The sequence below is a fragment of the Ranitomeya variabilis genome, chromosome 1 (assembly GCF_051348905.1).
Source record: "Ranitomeya variabilis isolate aRanVar5 chromosome 1, aRanVar5.hap1, whole genome shotgun sequence".
In the NCBI taxonomy this organism is placed as follows: domain Eukaryota; kingdom Metazoa; phylum Chordata; class Amphibia; order Anura; family Dendrobatidae; genus Ranitomeya; species Ranitomeya variabilis.
The window spans coordinates 6,809,263-6,825,994 of NC_135232.1; the positions used below are offsets into that span (position 1 = coordinate 6,809,263).

Consider the following 16,732-nt stretch of genomic DNA (forward strand, 5'->3'; position numbering starts at 1 on the left):
CACCGCTTATCCCCCAATATACAGTGCCCCACCACTTATCCCCCAATATACAGTGCCCCACCACTTATCCCCCAATATACAGTGCCCCACCGCTTATCCCCCAATATACAGTGCCCCACCACTTATCCCCCCAATATACAGTGCCCCACCACTTATCCCCCAATATACAGTGCCCCCACCACTTATCCCCCAATATACAGTGCCCCACCACTTATCCCCCAATATACAGTGCCCCACCGCTTATCCCCCAATATACAGTGCCCCACCGCCTATCCCCCAATATACAGTGCACCACCGCCTATCCCCCAATATACAGTGCCCCACCGCTTATCCCCCAATATACAGTGCCCCACCACTTATCCCCCCAATATACAGTGCACCACCGCCTATCCCCCAATATACAGTGCCCCCACCACTTATCCCCCAATATACAGTGCCCCACCACTTATCCCCCAATATACAGTGCCCCACCGCTTATCCCCCAATATACAGTGCCCCACCGCTTATCCCCCAATATACAGTGCACCACCGCTTATCCCCCAACATACAGTGCCCCACCGCTTATCCCCCAATATACAGTGCACCACCGCTTATCTCCCAATATACAGTGTCCCACCACTTATCCCCCAATATACAGTGCCCCACCACTTATCTCCCAATATACAGTGCCCCACCGCTTATCCCCCAATATACAGTGCACCACCGCTTATCCCCCAATATACAGTGCACCACCGCTTATCTCCCAATATACAGTGTCCCACCACTTATCCCCCAATATACAGTGCCCCACCACTTATCTCCCAATATACAGTGCCCCACCGCTTATCCCCCAATATACAGTGCCCCACCGCTTATCCCCCAATATACAGTGCCCCACCGCTTATCCCCCAATATACAGTGCCCCACCGCTTATCCCCCAATATACAGTGCCCCACCGCTTATCCCCCAATATACAGTGCCCCACCGCTTATCCCCCAATATACAGTGCACCACCGCTTATCCCCCAATATACAGTGCACCACCGCTTATCTCCCAATATACAGTGCCCCCACCACTTATCCCCCAATATACAGTGCACCACCGCTTATCCCCCAATATACAGTGTCCCACCGCTTATCTCCCAATATACAGTGCCCCCACCACTTATCCCCCAATATACAGTGCACCACCGCTTATCCCCCAACATACAGTGCCCCCACCACCTATCCCCCAATATACAGTGCCCCACCACTTATCCCCCAATATACAGTGCCCCACCGCTTATCCCCCAATATACAGTGCACCACCGCTTATCCCCCAATATACAGTGCACCACCGCTTATCTCCCAATATACAGTGTCCCACCACTTATCCCCCAATATACAGTGCACCACCACTTATCCCCCAATATACAGTGCACCACCGCTTATCTCCCAATATACAGTGCCCCACCACTTATCCCCCAATATACCACTTATCCCCCAATATACAGTGCCCCACCACTTATCCCCCAATATACAGTGCCCCACCGCTTATCCCCCAATATACAGTGCACCACCGCTTATCCCCCAATATACAGTGCACCACCGCTTATCCCCCAACATACAGTGCACCACCGCTTATCCCCCAATATACAGTGTCCCACCGCTTATCTCCCAATATACAGTGCACCACCGCTTATCTCCCAATATACAGTGCCCCACCACTTATCCCCCAATATACAGTGCCCCACCACTTATCCCCCAATATACAGTGCCCCACCGCTTATCTCCCAATATACAGTGCACCACCGCTTATCTCCCAATATACAGTGCCCCACCACTTATCCCCCAATATACAGTGCACCACCACTTATCCCCCAATATACAGTGTCCCACCGCTTATCTCCCAATATACAGTGCACCACCGCTTATCTCCCAATATACAGTGCCCCACCACTTATCCCCCAATATACAGTGCCCCACCACTTATCCCCCAATATACAGTGTCCCACCACTTATCCCCCAATATACAGTGCACCACCGCTTATCTCCCAATATACAGTGCCCCACCACTTATCCCCCAATATACAGTGCACCACCGCTTATCCCCCAATATACAGTGCCCCACCGCTTATCTCCCAATATACAGTGCCCCCACCACTTATCTCCCAATATACAGTGTCCCACCGCTTATCTCCCAATATACAGTGCCCCCACCACTTATCCCCCAATATACAGTGCACCACCGCTTATCTCCCAATATACAGTGCCCCACCACTTATCCCCCAACATACAGTGCCCCACCACTTATCCCCCAATATACAGTGCCCCACCGCTTATCCCCCAATATACAGTGCACCACCGCTTATCCCCCAATATACAGTGCACCACCGCTTATCCCCCAACATACAGTGCACCACCGCTTATCTCCCAATATACAGTGCCCCCACCACTTATCCCCCAATATACAGTGTCCCACCACTTATCCCCCAATATACAGTGTCCCACCGCTTATCCCCCAATATACAGTGCCCCACCACTTATCCCCCAATATACAGTGCCCCACCGCTTATCCCCCAATATACAGTGCACCACCGCTTATCCCCCAATATACAGTGCACCACCGCTTATCCCCCAACATACAGTGCACCACCGCTTATCCCCCAATATACAGTGTCCCACCGCTTATCTCCCAATATACAGTGCCCCACCGCTTATCCCCCAATATACAGTGCCCCACCACCTATCCCCCAATATACAGTGCCCCCACCACTTATCCCCCAATATACAGTGCACCACCGCTTATCTCCCAATATACAGTGCCCCACCACTTATCCCCCAATATACAGTGCCCCACCGCTTATCTCCCAATATACAGTGCCCCCACCACTTATCCCCCAATATACAGTGCACCACCGCTTATCTCCCAATATACAGTGCCCCACCGCTTATCCCCCAATATACAGTGTCCCACCGCTTATCTCCCAATATACAGTGCCCCCACCACTTATCCCCCAATATACAGTGCACCACCGCTTATCTCCCAATATACAGTGCCCCACCGCTTATCCCCCAATATACAGTGCCCCACCACCTATCCCCCAATATACAGTGCCCCCACCACTTATCCCCCAATATACAGTGCAGCACCGCTTATCCCCCAATATACAGTGTCCCACCGCTTATCTCCCAATATACAGTGCCCCCACCACTTATCCCCCAATATACAGTGTCCCACCGCTTATCTCCCAATATACAGTGCCCCCACCACTTATCCCCCAATATACAGTGCACCACCGCTTATCCCCCAACATACAGTGCCCCACCGCTTATCCCCCAATATACAGTGCCCCCACCGCTTATCCCCCAACATACAGTGCCCCACCACTTATCCCCCAATATACAGTGCCCCACCGCTTATCCCCCAACATACAGTGCACCACCGCTTATCCCCCAATATACAGTGCCCCACCGCTTATCCCCCAACATACAGTGCACCACCGCTTATCCCCCAATATACAGTGCCCCACCACCTATCCCCCAATATACAGTGCCCCCACCACTTATCCCCCAATATACAGTGCACCACCGCTTATCCCCCAATATACAGTGTCCCACCGCTTATCTCCCAATATACAGTGCCCCCACCACTTATCCCCCAATATACAGTGTCCCACCGCTTATCTCCCAATATACAGTGCCCCCACCACTTATCCCCCAATATACAGTGCACCACCGCTTATCCCCCAACATACAGTGCCCCACCGCTTATCCCCCAATATACAGTGCCCCCACCGCTTATCCCCCAACATACAGTGCCCCACCACTTATCCCCCAATATACAGTGCCCCACCGCTTATCCCCCAACATACAGTGCACCACCGCTTATCCCCCAATATACAGTGCCCCACCACTTATCCCCCAATATACAGTGCCCCACCGCTTATCCCCCAATATACAGTGCACCACCGCTTATCCCCCAATATACAGTGCACCACCGCTTATCCCCCAACATACAGTGCACCACCGCTTATCCCCCAATATACAGTGTCCCACCGCTTATCCCCCAATATACAGTGCCCCACCACCTATCCCCCAATATACAGTGCCCCCACCACTTATCCCCCAATATACAGTGCACCACCGCTTATCCCCCAATATACAGTGTCCCACCGCTTATCTCCCAATATACAGTGCCCCCACCACTTATCCCCCAATATACAGTGCACCACCGCTTATCTCCCAATATACAGTGCCCCACCGCTTATCCCCCAATATACAGTGCCCCACCACCTATCCCCCAATATACAGTGCCCCCACCACTTATCCCCCAATATACAGTGCACCACCGCTTATCCCCCAATATACAGTGTCCCACCGCTTATCTCCCAATATACAGTGCCCCCACCACTTATCCCCCAATATACAGTGCCCCCACCGCTTATCCCCCAACATACAGTGCCCTACCACTTATCTCCCAATATACAGTGCCCCACCACCTATCCCCCAATATACAGTGCCCCCACCACTTATCCCCCAATATACAGTGCACCACCGCTTATCCCCCAATATACAGTGTCCCACCGCTTATCTCCCAATATACAGTGCCCCCACCACTTATCCCCCAATATACAGTGCACCACCGCTTATCTCCCAATATACAGTGCCCCCACCACTTATCCCCCAATATACAGTGTCCCACCGCTTATCTCCCAATATACAGTGCCCCCACCACTTATCCCCCAATATACAGTGCACCACCGCTTATCCCCCAACATACAGTGCCCCACCACTTATCCCCCAATATACAGTGCACCACCGCTTATCTCCCAATATACAGTGTCCCACCGCTTATCTCCCAATATACAGTGCCCCCACCACTTATCCCCAATATACAGTGCACCACCGCTTATCCCCCAACATACAGTGCCCCACCACTTATCCCCCAATATACAGTGCACCACCGCTTATCTCCCAATATACAGTGTCCCACCGCTTATCTCCCAATATACAGTGCCCCACCACTTATCCCCCAATATACAGTGCCCCCACCACTTATCCCCCAATATACAGTGCACCACCGCTTATCTCCCAATATACAGTGCCCCCACCACTTATCCCCCAATATACAGTGTCCCACCGCTTATCTCCCAATATACAGTGCCCCCACCACTTATCCCCCAATATACAGTGCACCACCGCTTATCCCCCAACATACAGTGCCCCACCACTTATCCCCCAATATACAGTGCACCACCGCTTATCTCCCAATATACAGTGTCCCACCGCTTATCTCCCAATATACAGTGCCCCCACCACTTATCCCCAATATACAGTGCACCACCGCTTATCCCCCAACATACAGTGCCCCACCACTTATCCCCCAATATACAGTGCACCACCGCTTATCTCCCAATATACAGTGTCCCACCGCTTATCTCCCAATATACAGTGCCCCCACCACTTATCCCCAATATACAGTGCCCCACCGCTTATCCCCCAATATACAGTGCACCACCGCTTATCCCCCAACATACAGTGCCCCACCACTTATCCCCCAATATACAGTGCACCACCGCTTATCTCCCAATATACAGTGTCCCACCGCTTATCTCCCAATATACAGTGCCCCCACCACTTATCCCCAATATACAGTGCCCCACCGCTTATCCCCCAATATACAGTGCCCCACCGCTTATCCCCCAATATACAGTGCCCCACCGCTTATCCCCCAACATACAGTGCCCCACCACCTATCCCCCAATATACAGTGCCCCACCGCTTATCCCCCAACATACAGTGCCCCACCACTTATCCCTCTCAGTATACTGCCCCCTTCCACACCTTCTCCCATAACGCCGGCCCTATTTTTACCCCCTTCTCCAGTGTCCAGGCCCCTCTGATACATGGCACCACCCCCACCATGTAGTATCACTGCCTGGCACTGGACAGTGCAGCTCCTCCGCAGCGCCCCCACAGGCCCCTCATATATGTCACCACCTCCGCAGCGCCCCCACAGGCCCCTCATATATGTCACCACCTCCGCAGCGCCCCCACAGGCCCCTCATATATGTCACCACCTCCGCAGCGCCCCCACAGGCCCCTCATATATGTCACCACCTCCGCAGCGCCCCCACAGGCCCCTCACCTGATCACAATGCACTGGCTCCTGGAGGGCGACGTCTGCAGCTCATTGTAGGCGCGATCAGCCACCGCGAATATGTGAGGAGGCAGAAGCCGGAGCGAGCAGGAGCTGTACACTGCCGACACCTGCGGAGAGCAACCAGTCAGGCTCCACTCACACAAAGCTGCGGCCTGGGCTTCATGCCAGAAACACCACCCAAATACTGTACTCAGCTCCCACAGGATCAACACACATGATATCTTCCAGTCACCTCCAGAGCTGCACTCACTATTCTGCCGTTACATCATGTCTTATCCTCCAGTCACCCCCAGAGCTGCACTCACTATTCTGCTGTTACATCAAGTCTTATCCTCCAGTCAGCTCCAGAGCTGCACTCACTATTCTGCTGTTACATCATGTCTTATCCTCCAGTCACCCCCAGAGCTGCACTCACTATTCTGCCGTTACATCATGTCTTCTCCTCCAGTAACCTCCAGAGCTGCACTCACTATTCTGCTGTTACATCATGTCTTCTCCTCCAGTAACCTCCAGAGCTGCACTCACTATTCTGCTGTTACATCATGTCTTCTCCTCCAGTCACCCCCAGAGCTGCACTCACTATTCTGCTGTTACATCAAGTCTTATCCTCCAGTCAGCTCCAGAGCTGCACTCACTATTCTGCTGTTACATCATGTCTTATCCTCCAGTCACCCCCAGAGCTGCACTCACTATTCTGCTGTTACATCAAGTCTTATCCTCCAGTCAGCTCCAGAGCTGCACTCACTATTCTGCTGTTACATCATGTCTTATCCTCCAGAGCTGCACTCACTATTCTGCCGTTACATCATGTCTTATCCTCCAGGGCTGCACTCACTATTCTGCTGTTACATCATGTCTTATCCTCCAGAGCTGCACTCACTATTCTGCTGTTACATCATGTCTTATCCTCCAGGGCTGCACTCACTATTCTGCTGTTACATCATGTCTTATCCTCCAGAGCTGCACTCACTATTCTGCTGTTACATCATGTCTTATCCTCCAGAGCTGCACTCACTATTCTGCTGTTACATCAAGTCTTATCCTCCAGTCAACTCCAGAGCTGCAGTCACTATTCTGCTGTTACATCATGTCTTATCCTCCAGTCAACTCCAGAGCTGCACTCACTATTCTGCTGTTACATCATGTCTTATCCTCCAGAGCTGCACTCACTATTCTGCTGTTACATCAAGTCTTATCCTCCAGTCAACTCCAGAGCTGCAGTCACTATTCTGCTGTTACATCAAGTCTTATCCTCCAGTCAACTCCAGAGCTGCACTCACTATTCTGCTGTTACATCATGTCTTATCCTCCAGAGCTGCACTCACTATTCTGCTGTTACATCATGTCTTATCCTCCAGAGCTGCACTCACTATTTTGCTGTTACATCATGTCTTATCCTCCAGTCACCTCCAGGGCTGCAGTCACTATTCTGCTGTTACATCATGTCTTATCCTCCAGTAACCTCCAGAGCTGCAGTCACTATTCTGCTGTTACATCATGTCTTATCCTCCAGAGCTGCACTCACTATTCTGCTGTTACATCATGTCTTATCCTCCAGAGCTGCACTCACTATTCTGCTGTAACCTCAGTCATAGTGCTGCTCCCCAGATGGGCAGGGTGATCACTGGGAGGGGTACACCTCATCTCCCCAGGCAGCATGGCATGCACTCCTACATAGGGGCCACAAGGGCCCCATGTTCTGTATAAGAACGTCAATGTAGTAAGACTCACCTCCGGTCCATAGCAAGGGAGCGGCTGCAAAGGGTTAACTGCGATCAGGATGTCCCCGATGTAGGTCTGTGCAGAGAGAAAAGGGCGATTAGAGGTGGACTCGCCCATCACGGGGCAACATCACTGGTGTCTCAAGTGGCATCCCAGGAGAGGTAGGGTGTGTAGGGGCAAGAAGAGGGTCGAGGTACATAATGGAGGGGGATGAGGGTCGGGGTACATAACGGATGGGATGAGGGTCGGGGTACATAATGGAAGGGATGAGGGTCGGGGTACATAACGGAGGGGGATGAGGGTCGGGGTACATAACGGAGGGGGATGAGGGTCGGGGTACATAATGGAGGGGGATGAGGGTCGGGGTACATAACGGAAGGGATGAGGGTCGGGGTACATAACGGAAGGGATGAGGGTCGGGGTACATAACGGAAGGGATGAGGGTCGGGATACAAAACGGATGGGATGAGGGTCGGGGTACATAATGTAGGGGATGAGGGTCGGGGTACATAATGTAGGGGATGAGGGTCAAGGTACATAACGGAGGGGGATAAGGGTCAAGGTACATAACGGAGGGGATGAGGGTCTGAGTACATAACGGATGGGATGAGGGTCGGGGTACATAATGTAGGGGATGAGGGTCGGGGTACATAACGGAGGGGGATAAGGGTCAAGGTACATAACGGAGGGGATGAGGGTCTGGGTATATAATGGAAGGGATGAGGGTCGGGGTACATAATGGAGGGGATGAGGGTCGGGGTACATAATGGAGGGGATGAGGGTCGGGGTACATAACAGAGGGGATGAGGGTCGGGGTACATAATGGTGGGGATGAGGGTTGGGGTACATAACGGAGGGGATGAGGGTCTGAGTACATAATGGAGGGGATGAGGGTCGGGGTACATAACGGAGGGGGATGAGGGTCGGGGTACATAACGGAGGGGGATGAGGGTCTGAGTACATAATGGAGGGGATGAGGGTCGGGGTATATAATGGAAGGGATGAGGGTCGGGGTACATAACGGAGGGGGATGAGGATCTGAGTACATAATGGAGGGGATGAGGGTCGGGGTATATAACGGAGGGGATGAGGGCCGGGGTACATAATGGAGGGGATGAGGGCCGGGGTACATAATGGAGGGGATGAGGGTCGGGGTACATAATGGAGGGGATGAGGGTCGGGGTACATAATGGAGGGGATGAGGGTCTGAGTACATAATGGAGGGGATGAGGGTCGGGGTACATAATGGAGGGGATGAGGGTCGGGGTACATAACGGAGGGGGATGAGGGTCTGAGTACATAATGGAGGGGATGAGGGTCGGGGTACATAATGGAGGGGATGAGGGTCTGAGTACATAATGGAGGGGATGAGGGTCGGGGTACATAATGGAGGGGATGAGGGTCTGAGTACATAATGGAGGGGATGAGGGTCGGGGTACATAATGGAGGGGATGAGGGTCGGGGTACATAACGGAGGGGGATGAGGGTCTGAGTACATAATGGAGGGGATGAGGGTCGGGGTACATAACAGAGGGGATGAGGGTCTGAGTACATAATGGAGGAGATGAGGGCCAGGGTACATAATGGAGGGGATGAGGGTCTGAGTACATAATGGAGGGGATGAGGGTCGGGGTACATAATGGAGGGGATGAGGGTCGGGGTACATAACAGAGGGGATGAGGGTCGGGGTACATAATGGTGGGGATGAGGGTTGGGGTACATAACGGAGGGGATGAGGGTCTGAGTACATAATGGAGGGGATGAGGGTCGGGGTACATAACGGAGGGGGATGAGGGTCGGGGTACATAACGGAGGGGGATGAGGGTCTGAGTACATAATGGAGGGGATGAGGGTCGGGGTATATAATGGAAGGGATGAGGGTCGGGGTACATAACGGAGGGGGATGAGGATCTGAGTACATAATGGAGGGGATGAGGGTCGGGGTATATAACGGAGGGGATGAGGGTCGGGGTACATAACGGAGGGGATGAGGGTCGGGGTACATAACGGAGGGGATGAGGGTCTGAGTACATAATGGAGGGGATGAGGGTCGGGGTACATAATGGAGGGGATGAGGGTCGGGGTACATAACGGAGGGGGATGAGGGTCTGAGTACATAATGGAGGGGATGAGGGTCGGGGTACATAACAGAGGGGATGAGGGTCTGAGTACATAATGGAGGAGATGAGGGCCAGGGTACATAATGGAGGGGATGAGGGTCTGAGTACATAATGGAGGGGATGAGGGTCGGGGTACATAATGGAGGGGATGAGGGTCGGGGTACATAATGGTGGGGATGAGGGTCGGGGTACATAACGGAGGGGATGAGGGTCTGAGTACATAATGGAGGGGATGAGGGTCGGGGTACATAACGGAGGGGGATGAGGGTCGGGGTACATAACGGAGGGGGATGAGGGTCTGAGTACATAATGGAGGGGATGAGGGTCGGGGTATATAATGGAAGGGATGAGGGTCGGGGTACATAACGGAGGGGGATGAGGATCTGAGTACATAATGGAGGGGATGAGGGTCGGGGTATATAACGGAGGGGATGAGGGTCGGGGTACATAACGGAGGGGATGAGGGTCTGAGTACATAATGGAGGGGATGAGGGTCGGGGTATATAACGGAGGGGATGAGGGTCTGAGTACATAATGGAGGGGATGAGGGTCGGCGTATATATTGGTGGAAGGTCCGGTATACAGTGAAGGGGATGAGGGTCGGGTGGTATAGTGCTGAAGGTTTGGGGATCGAGGGTATAGAGAGGGTCAGAGTATATAGTGAGGCCTAAGGTATATAGAGGGTCGGAGTGTGACACGAATCACGGGAGGATACCTTTATCATCCCCACCACTCACACCAATTTGTCATGAACCGGGGTTGTTTGATTGCCCCTGGTTCTTTTCTTAAGGGGATTTATCCATATCCCACTTCCCAGTTCCGGTTTGGAACTTGCAGCTCTCTGGCGTCACCCTTACCCTTACTGATAATGTGTGCAGATCTGTAAAGCGCTGCGGAATATGTTAGCGCTATATAAAAAAATAAAGATTATATTATTACCCTCAGGTCAGACAGGGTACTGCACCTAGGATCATTAATTGCCAGAAATGCTGCCTTACTTTGTACTGGCTAATGGGCACACTGCAGCAAGGCGATATAACTACTCCCGCTCGGGTGGGAACAATAAATATCAACGCCGTCCATTCCTGCCAGTTTCAGTACGTGACAGTATGTTATAGAGCAAAGAGAAACGAAGCTAGTAATTTTATATATTTTACACCAAAAAGGTAGGCAGTGTCTACAAAAAAGGGTAAAAGGATATTATAAAAGAAAAGTATTGTATGTACAGACAATTGCAAATAAACAGGGATTAACAGTGAAAATCGACTTACGTTTTTTTCATATCATGGCTGGCCATGCGGTTCGGGGGAAGGGCATATATCCCAGTGCATGACAGATCGATCTTATCTCATTCCTTGGACAAAGAAGGAAGTCTCACTCACTTATCCCTGTGCCCAAAACCAAGGCACTCCCCCTGTGGTGACCTCAATCAGAGGCTGAATACTCCCCTTTCTTAAAATTATGAAAAGCTATTTTTACACATATCTTGGCGTATGAACCTCGTAGAAGAAAGACAAAATTATCATGATGATCACCAGGTCATGGGGGTTCCTTTAAGTGTAAACACGAGGTAGATATAGGACCCGCTTAAGCAGCAATCCGTCTCTTGGTCCCTGCTAGGCGCTGCGCCTAGAAAATGCATCAGCGTGTAGCCCTATGGTTGCCCATACCAAATATATAACTTTCATATCTCTGTCACTAATTGGGGTCGAGTTATGCCTTATTATTAAGTTTCTACAGGAACAAAAGAGCACATGGTACTATAACTTAGCTGCCTTCCCAGCCTAAAGCCATAAACTACTCAGTGGGGGCTGCTGCACATTGGTATCAAGTTGCACAGAGTGTGTAGTGAGAAGACAATTTCCTATGCAGCTAAAGGGGGGGGGGGGTCAGAGAGCCCACAGCGTGTCTGCCATAGGGATTTGTTTTTGGTATCAGCGAATGCAGTGGGGGAGAAAAGAAGGGGGTTCGAATCTGCAGCGTATGTCTGTACTGAGCTCTTGGACGTAGCAGAGCTCAGTGTGCGTGATAACAGTCAAATATAATATATTCCCGACAGGGTGTATAGAGGGTGAGGGTGTATAAAGAGGGAAAGAAGGTCAGGGTGTATAAAGAGTTGAGGTATATAGTGGGGGGTGAACGAGCATCTAGTGGTAAAGTGGTGGGAGGTTGGGGTGTATAGAGGGTTGAGGAGTATACATAGGGGTTAAGGGTATACAGATGGGCAGAGAGTCGATGTGTAGAGAGGGTCAGGTTTTATAGAGGGTATGAGGGTCAGGTGGTATAGTGTTGACGGGTTGGTGTATAGAGGGTCAGGCGGTATGGTGTTGAAGGGTTGGGGTGTATAGAGGGTCGGGTGGTATGGTGTTGGAGGGTTGGGGTGTATAGAGGGTCGGGCTGTATGATGTTGAAGGGTTGGGGTGTATAGAGGGTCGGGTGGTATGGTGTTGGAGGGTTGGGGTGTATAGAGGGTCGGGTGGTATGGTGTTCAAGGGTTGAGGGTGTATAGAGGGTCGGGTGGTATGGTGTTCAAGGGTTGGGGGTGTATAGAGGGTCGGGTGGTATAGTGTTGGAGGGTTGGGGTGTATAGAGTGGCTGAGGATGTATTGACCTCAGTGTGTGAATAAGGACAGTTAAAAGGACAGGGTCCCAACCAGTGGACACCAGTCTATGGAAGCCTTTAAATGTAATTTCCAGCTCTGGAGAGGGAGGCCACACCTCGGCTTGCACAGAATGCAAAAATACAAAGAAAAAAAAAGCACAAAAATTGAGCTTAGATTAAGTTGGTATACATGCAGAACAAAAACGCATGTTCACATTGGCCATGAAGCTGGAAATCACATTTAAAGGCTTCCCCAGACTGGTGTCCACTGGTTGGGCCCCGTCCTTTTTGTCTGCCCTTATTCACACTGAGGTCTAAATTGACACATGGTAAGGTTGTTAATATTAGACAGTGTAGGTTCCGTCCCGATTAGTCACCTTGTTGTGGTGGGATGGCTTTTATGCTATTTTTGATCAAAAACAGTACGACTAAGAACCCTGAGTTATTTAAATGCACTTTTGCTTTGTAATTATTTCGTTACAGCAGGGTTTCTGCTCATTTTGTCTCTTGCAGGTTTTGCTACATAATCAATGTTAGATATTTATCTTGGGAGAAAAAAAAAAATCTCCTGCTGCAGGCGGGCGCAGGCGCAGTGGCAGCTATTTGATAGCCGATAGCTGCTACTGCACAGGCGCGGCCGGCGCCATTTTCAAACAGATTTTTTTTAATGAATTTCAGGATGACCTCAAACAAATGAATTTTATGCACATTACACATGCGATCAGGCTGCAGAAGGGGATTTTTTTCCCCAAGATATACATCTTATATTCATAATGTAAGCTAGGGGGCGGAGCAGTGAGGGACCAGTGACCTATCAGAAGCCATACAGGTGAATCAAAGCACCACATAGGATCATAGAATGGTAGAGTTGGAACGGACCTCCTGGGTCATCTGGTCCAACCCCCTGCTCAAAGCTCATGAAGAACTGCCCACATCACCCCCAAAGCCCCGCCCACAGGTCACCTCAGAGCAAAAGCAAATCATTAACTCAAAATTGAAAATATAGATTACAACCACAAGTCGGATTTCATCAGCAGATATCAGTGAAATCAGTATAACGGCACCGACCTGACACTGTCTGTAGTCACTGAGCACAATCCTGATCACAGGTATCAGTGTAATCAGTATAACGGCACCGACCTGACACTGTCTGTAGTCACTGAGCACAATCCTGATCACAGGTATCAGTGTAATCAGTATAACGGCACCGACCTGACACTGTCTGTAGTCACCGAGTACAATCCTGATCACAGGTATCAGTGTAATCAGTATAACGGCACCGACCTGACGCTGTCGGTAGTCACTGAGCACAATCCTGATCACAGGTATCAGTGTAATCAGTATAACGTCACTGACCTGACACTGTCTGTAGTCACTGAGCACAATCCTGATCACAGGTATCAGTGTAATCAGTATAACGGCACCGACCTGACACTGTCTGTAGTCACTGAGCACAATCCTGATCACAGGTATCAGTGTAATCAGTATAACGTCACTGACCTGACGCTGTCGGTAGTCACTGAGCACAATCCTGATCACAGGTATCAGTGTAATCAGTATAACGTCACTGACCTGACACTGTCTGTAGTCACTGAGCACAATCCTGATCACAGGTATCAGTGTAATCAGTATAACGGCACTAACCTGGCACTGTCTGTAGTCACTGAGCACAATCCTGATCACAGGTATCAGTGTAATCAGTATAACGGCGCCGACCTGACACTGTCTGTAGTCACTGAGCACAATCCTGATCACAGGTATCAGTGTAATCAGTATAACGGCACCGACCTGACACTGTCTGTAGTCACTGAGCACAATCCTGATCACAGGTATCAGTGTAATCAGTATAACGGCACCGACCTGACACTGTCTGTAGTCACTGAGCACAATCCTGATCACAGGTATCAGTGTAATCAGTATAAGGGCACCGACCAGACACTGTCTGTAGTCACTGAGCACAATCCTGATCACAGGTATCAGTGTAATCAGTATAACGGCACCGACCTGACACTGTAGTCACTGAGCACAATCCTGATCACAGGTATCAATGTAATCAGTATAACGGCACCGACCTGACACTGTCTGTAGTCACTGAGCACAATCCTGATCACAGGTATCAGTGTAATCAGTATAACGGCACCGACCTGACACTGCTTGTAGTCACCGAGTACAATCCTGATCACAGTTATCAGTGTAATCAGTATAACGGCACTAACCTGGCACTGTCTGTAGTCACTGAGCACAATCCTGATCACAGGTATCAGTGTAATCAGTATAACGGCGCCGACCTGACACTGTCTGTAGTCACTGAGCACAATCCTGATCACAGGTATCAGTGTAATCAGTATAACGGCACCGACCTGACACTGTCTGTAGTCACTGAGCACAATCCTGATCACAGGTATCAGTGTAATCAGTATAACGGCACCGACCTGACACTGTCTGTAGTCACTGAGCACAATCCTGATCACAGGTATCAGTGTAATCAGTATAAGGGCACCGACCAGACACTGTCTGTAGTCACTGAGCACAATCCTGATCACAGGTATCAGTGTAATCAGTATAACGGCACCGACCTGACACTGTAGTCACTGAGCACAATCCTGATCACAGGTATCAATGTAATCAGTATAACGGCACCGACCTGACACTGTCTGTAGTCACTGAGCACAATCCTGATCACAGGTATCAGTGTAATCAGTATAAGGGCACCGACCTGACACTGTCTGTAGTCACTGAGCACAATCCTGATCACAGGTATCAGTGTAATCAGAATAACGGCACTGACCTGACACTGTCTGTAGTCACTGAGCACAGTCCTGATCACAGATATCAGTGAAATCCGTGTCACGGCGCCGACCTGACACTGCCTGTAGTCACCGAGTACAATCCTGATCACAGGTATCAGTGTAATCAGTATAACGTCACTGACCTGACACTGTCTGTAGTCACTGAGCACAATCCTGATCACAGGTATCAGTGTAATCAGTATAATGGCACCGACCTGACACTGGTCACTGAGCACAATCCTGATCACAGGTATCAGTGTAGTCAGTATAACGGCACCGACCTGACACTGGTCACTGAGCACAATCCTGATCACAGGTATCAGTGTAATCAGTATAACATCACCGACCTGACACTGGTCACTGAGCACAATCCTGCTGACAGAGGCACTTTAAGGATATACTATTGAAATCCTGTAGAAAACTTAGACCCCCCAGAAATAAAAATAAACCATTATGGTTAAAGAAGACAGAACAAAGTTTAATAAAACAATAACAAAGATCATTCAGAATCCTGAAGGCTGAGAATACACAAAAGCATTTCACAAGTCTAAAGATCTAAGTAAGAAATAAGATAATTATAGAGAACAAAGAAAAGGCTGAAATATTAAAGGGAATCTGTCCCAGACCCCCTCCTTCCCCGCGATTCTGGGGTAGTCAGTGACGTACATGGGAGAGGGGTAAGTAATACTGTAATGAGGACAGGGGGCAGGGAGGTCTTACAGCACCGCTGGTGTCTCTCTCGCTCTCTGCGTGTCTCTCTTGCTCGCTCTCTCCAGTTATGAATCCCCCCCAGCAGAGTACTTTGTGGAGCCTCGATTTGCGACAATTACAGCAGCAGTCTCTTTGGATGAGTCTCTATCAGCTTTCCACTGGGATTTTTCCCACTCTTCAAGACAAAACTACTCCAGGTCCTTCCTCTGGTGAACATCTGACCACAGATTCTCGGTTGGATGAAGGTCTGGGCTGTGACTTGGTCTCGCCGGACATTTACATGTTTCCCCTTACACCACTCGAGTGTTGCTTTAGCCACATGCTTTGGGTCATTATCTTGTTGGAAGGTGAACCTCTGTCTCAGTCTCAAATCATTCACAGACTGAAAACAGGTTTCGCTCAAGAATATCCCTGTATTTTGCACCATCCGTCTTCCCCTTGACTCAGACGATTTTCCGTGTCCCTGCTGCCAAAAAGTTCCCGAGATCCCAAAAGGAAAACAAATCAAAAGCGAACATATATGTGGTAAAACAAAAAAAATTATTTATGCAATTAATATACATTAAAATTAGAAGAGTCATAGCGTCAAATGGTCAGGAACGCAAAGGGTCTATAGGCTACATAGGCATTGCTAGTGCTAGCACCGGAAGCGCCGCCACACCACG

General features: G+C 50.2%; 1 protein-coding gene across 2 annotated transcripts in view; it reads right to left on the bottom strand.

Moving 5' to 3' along the window:
- The window catches only part of LOC143801971 (myosin-IIIb-like), a 177,078-nt gene that overhangs the window by 118,917 nt on the left and 41,429 nt on the right, over positions 1–16,732 (bottom strand). For both annotated transcript variants that reach the window (XM_077281292.1, XM_077281293.1), the window contains exons 2-3: positions 7,855–7,920; positions 6,109–6,230 (exon numbers count right to left, since the gene is read on the bottom strand). In XM_077281292.1, the coding sequence (XP_077137407.1) occupies positions 6,109–6,230; positions 7,855–7,920 (188 nt within the window). The remainder of the gene's footprint in view (positions 1–6,108; positions 6,231–7,854; positions 7,921–16,732) is intronic.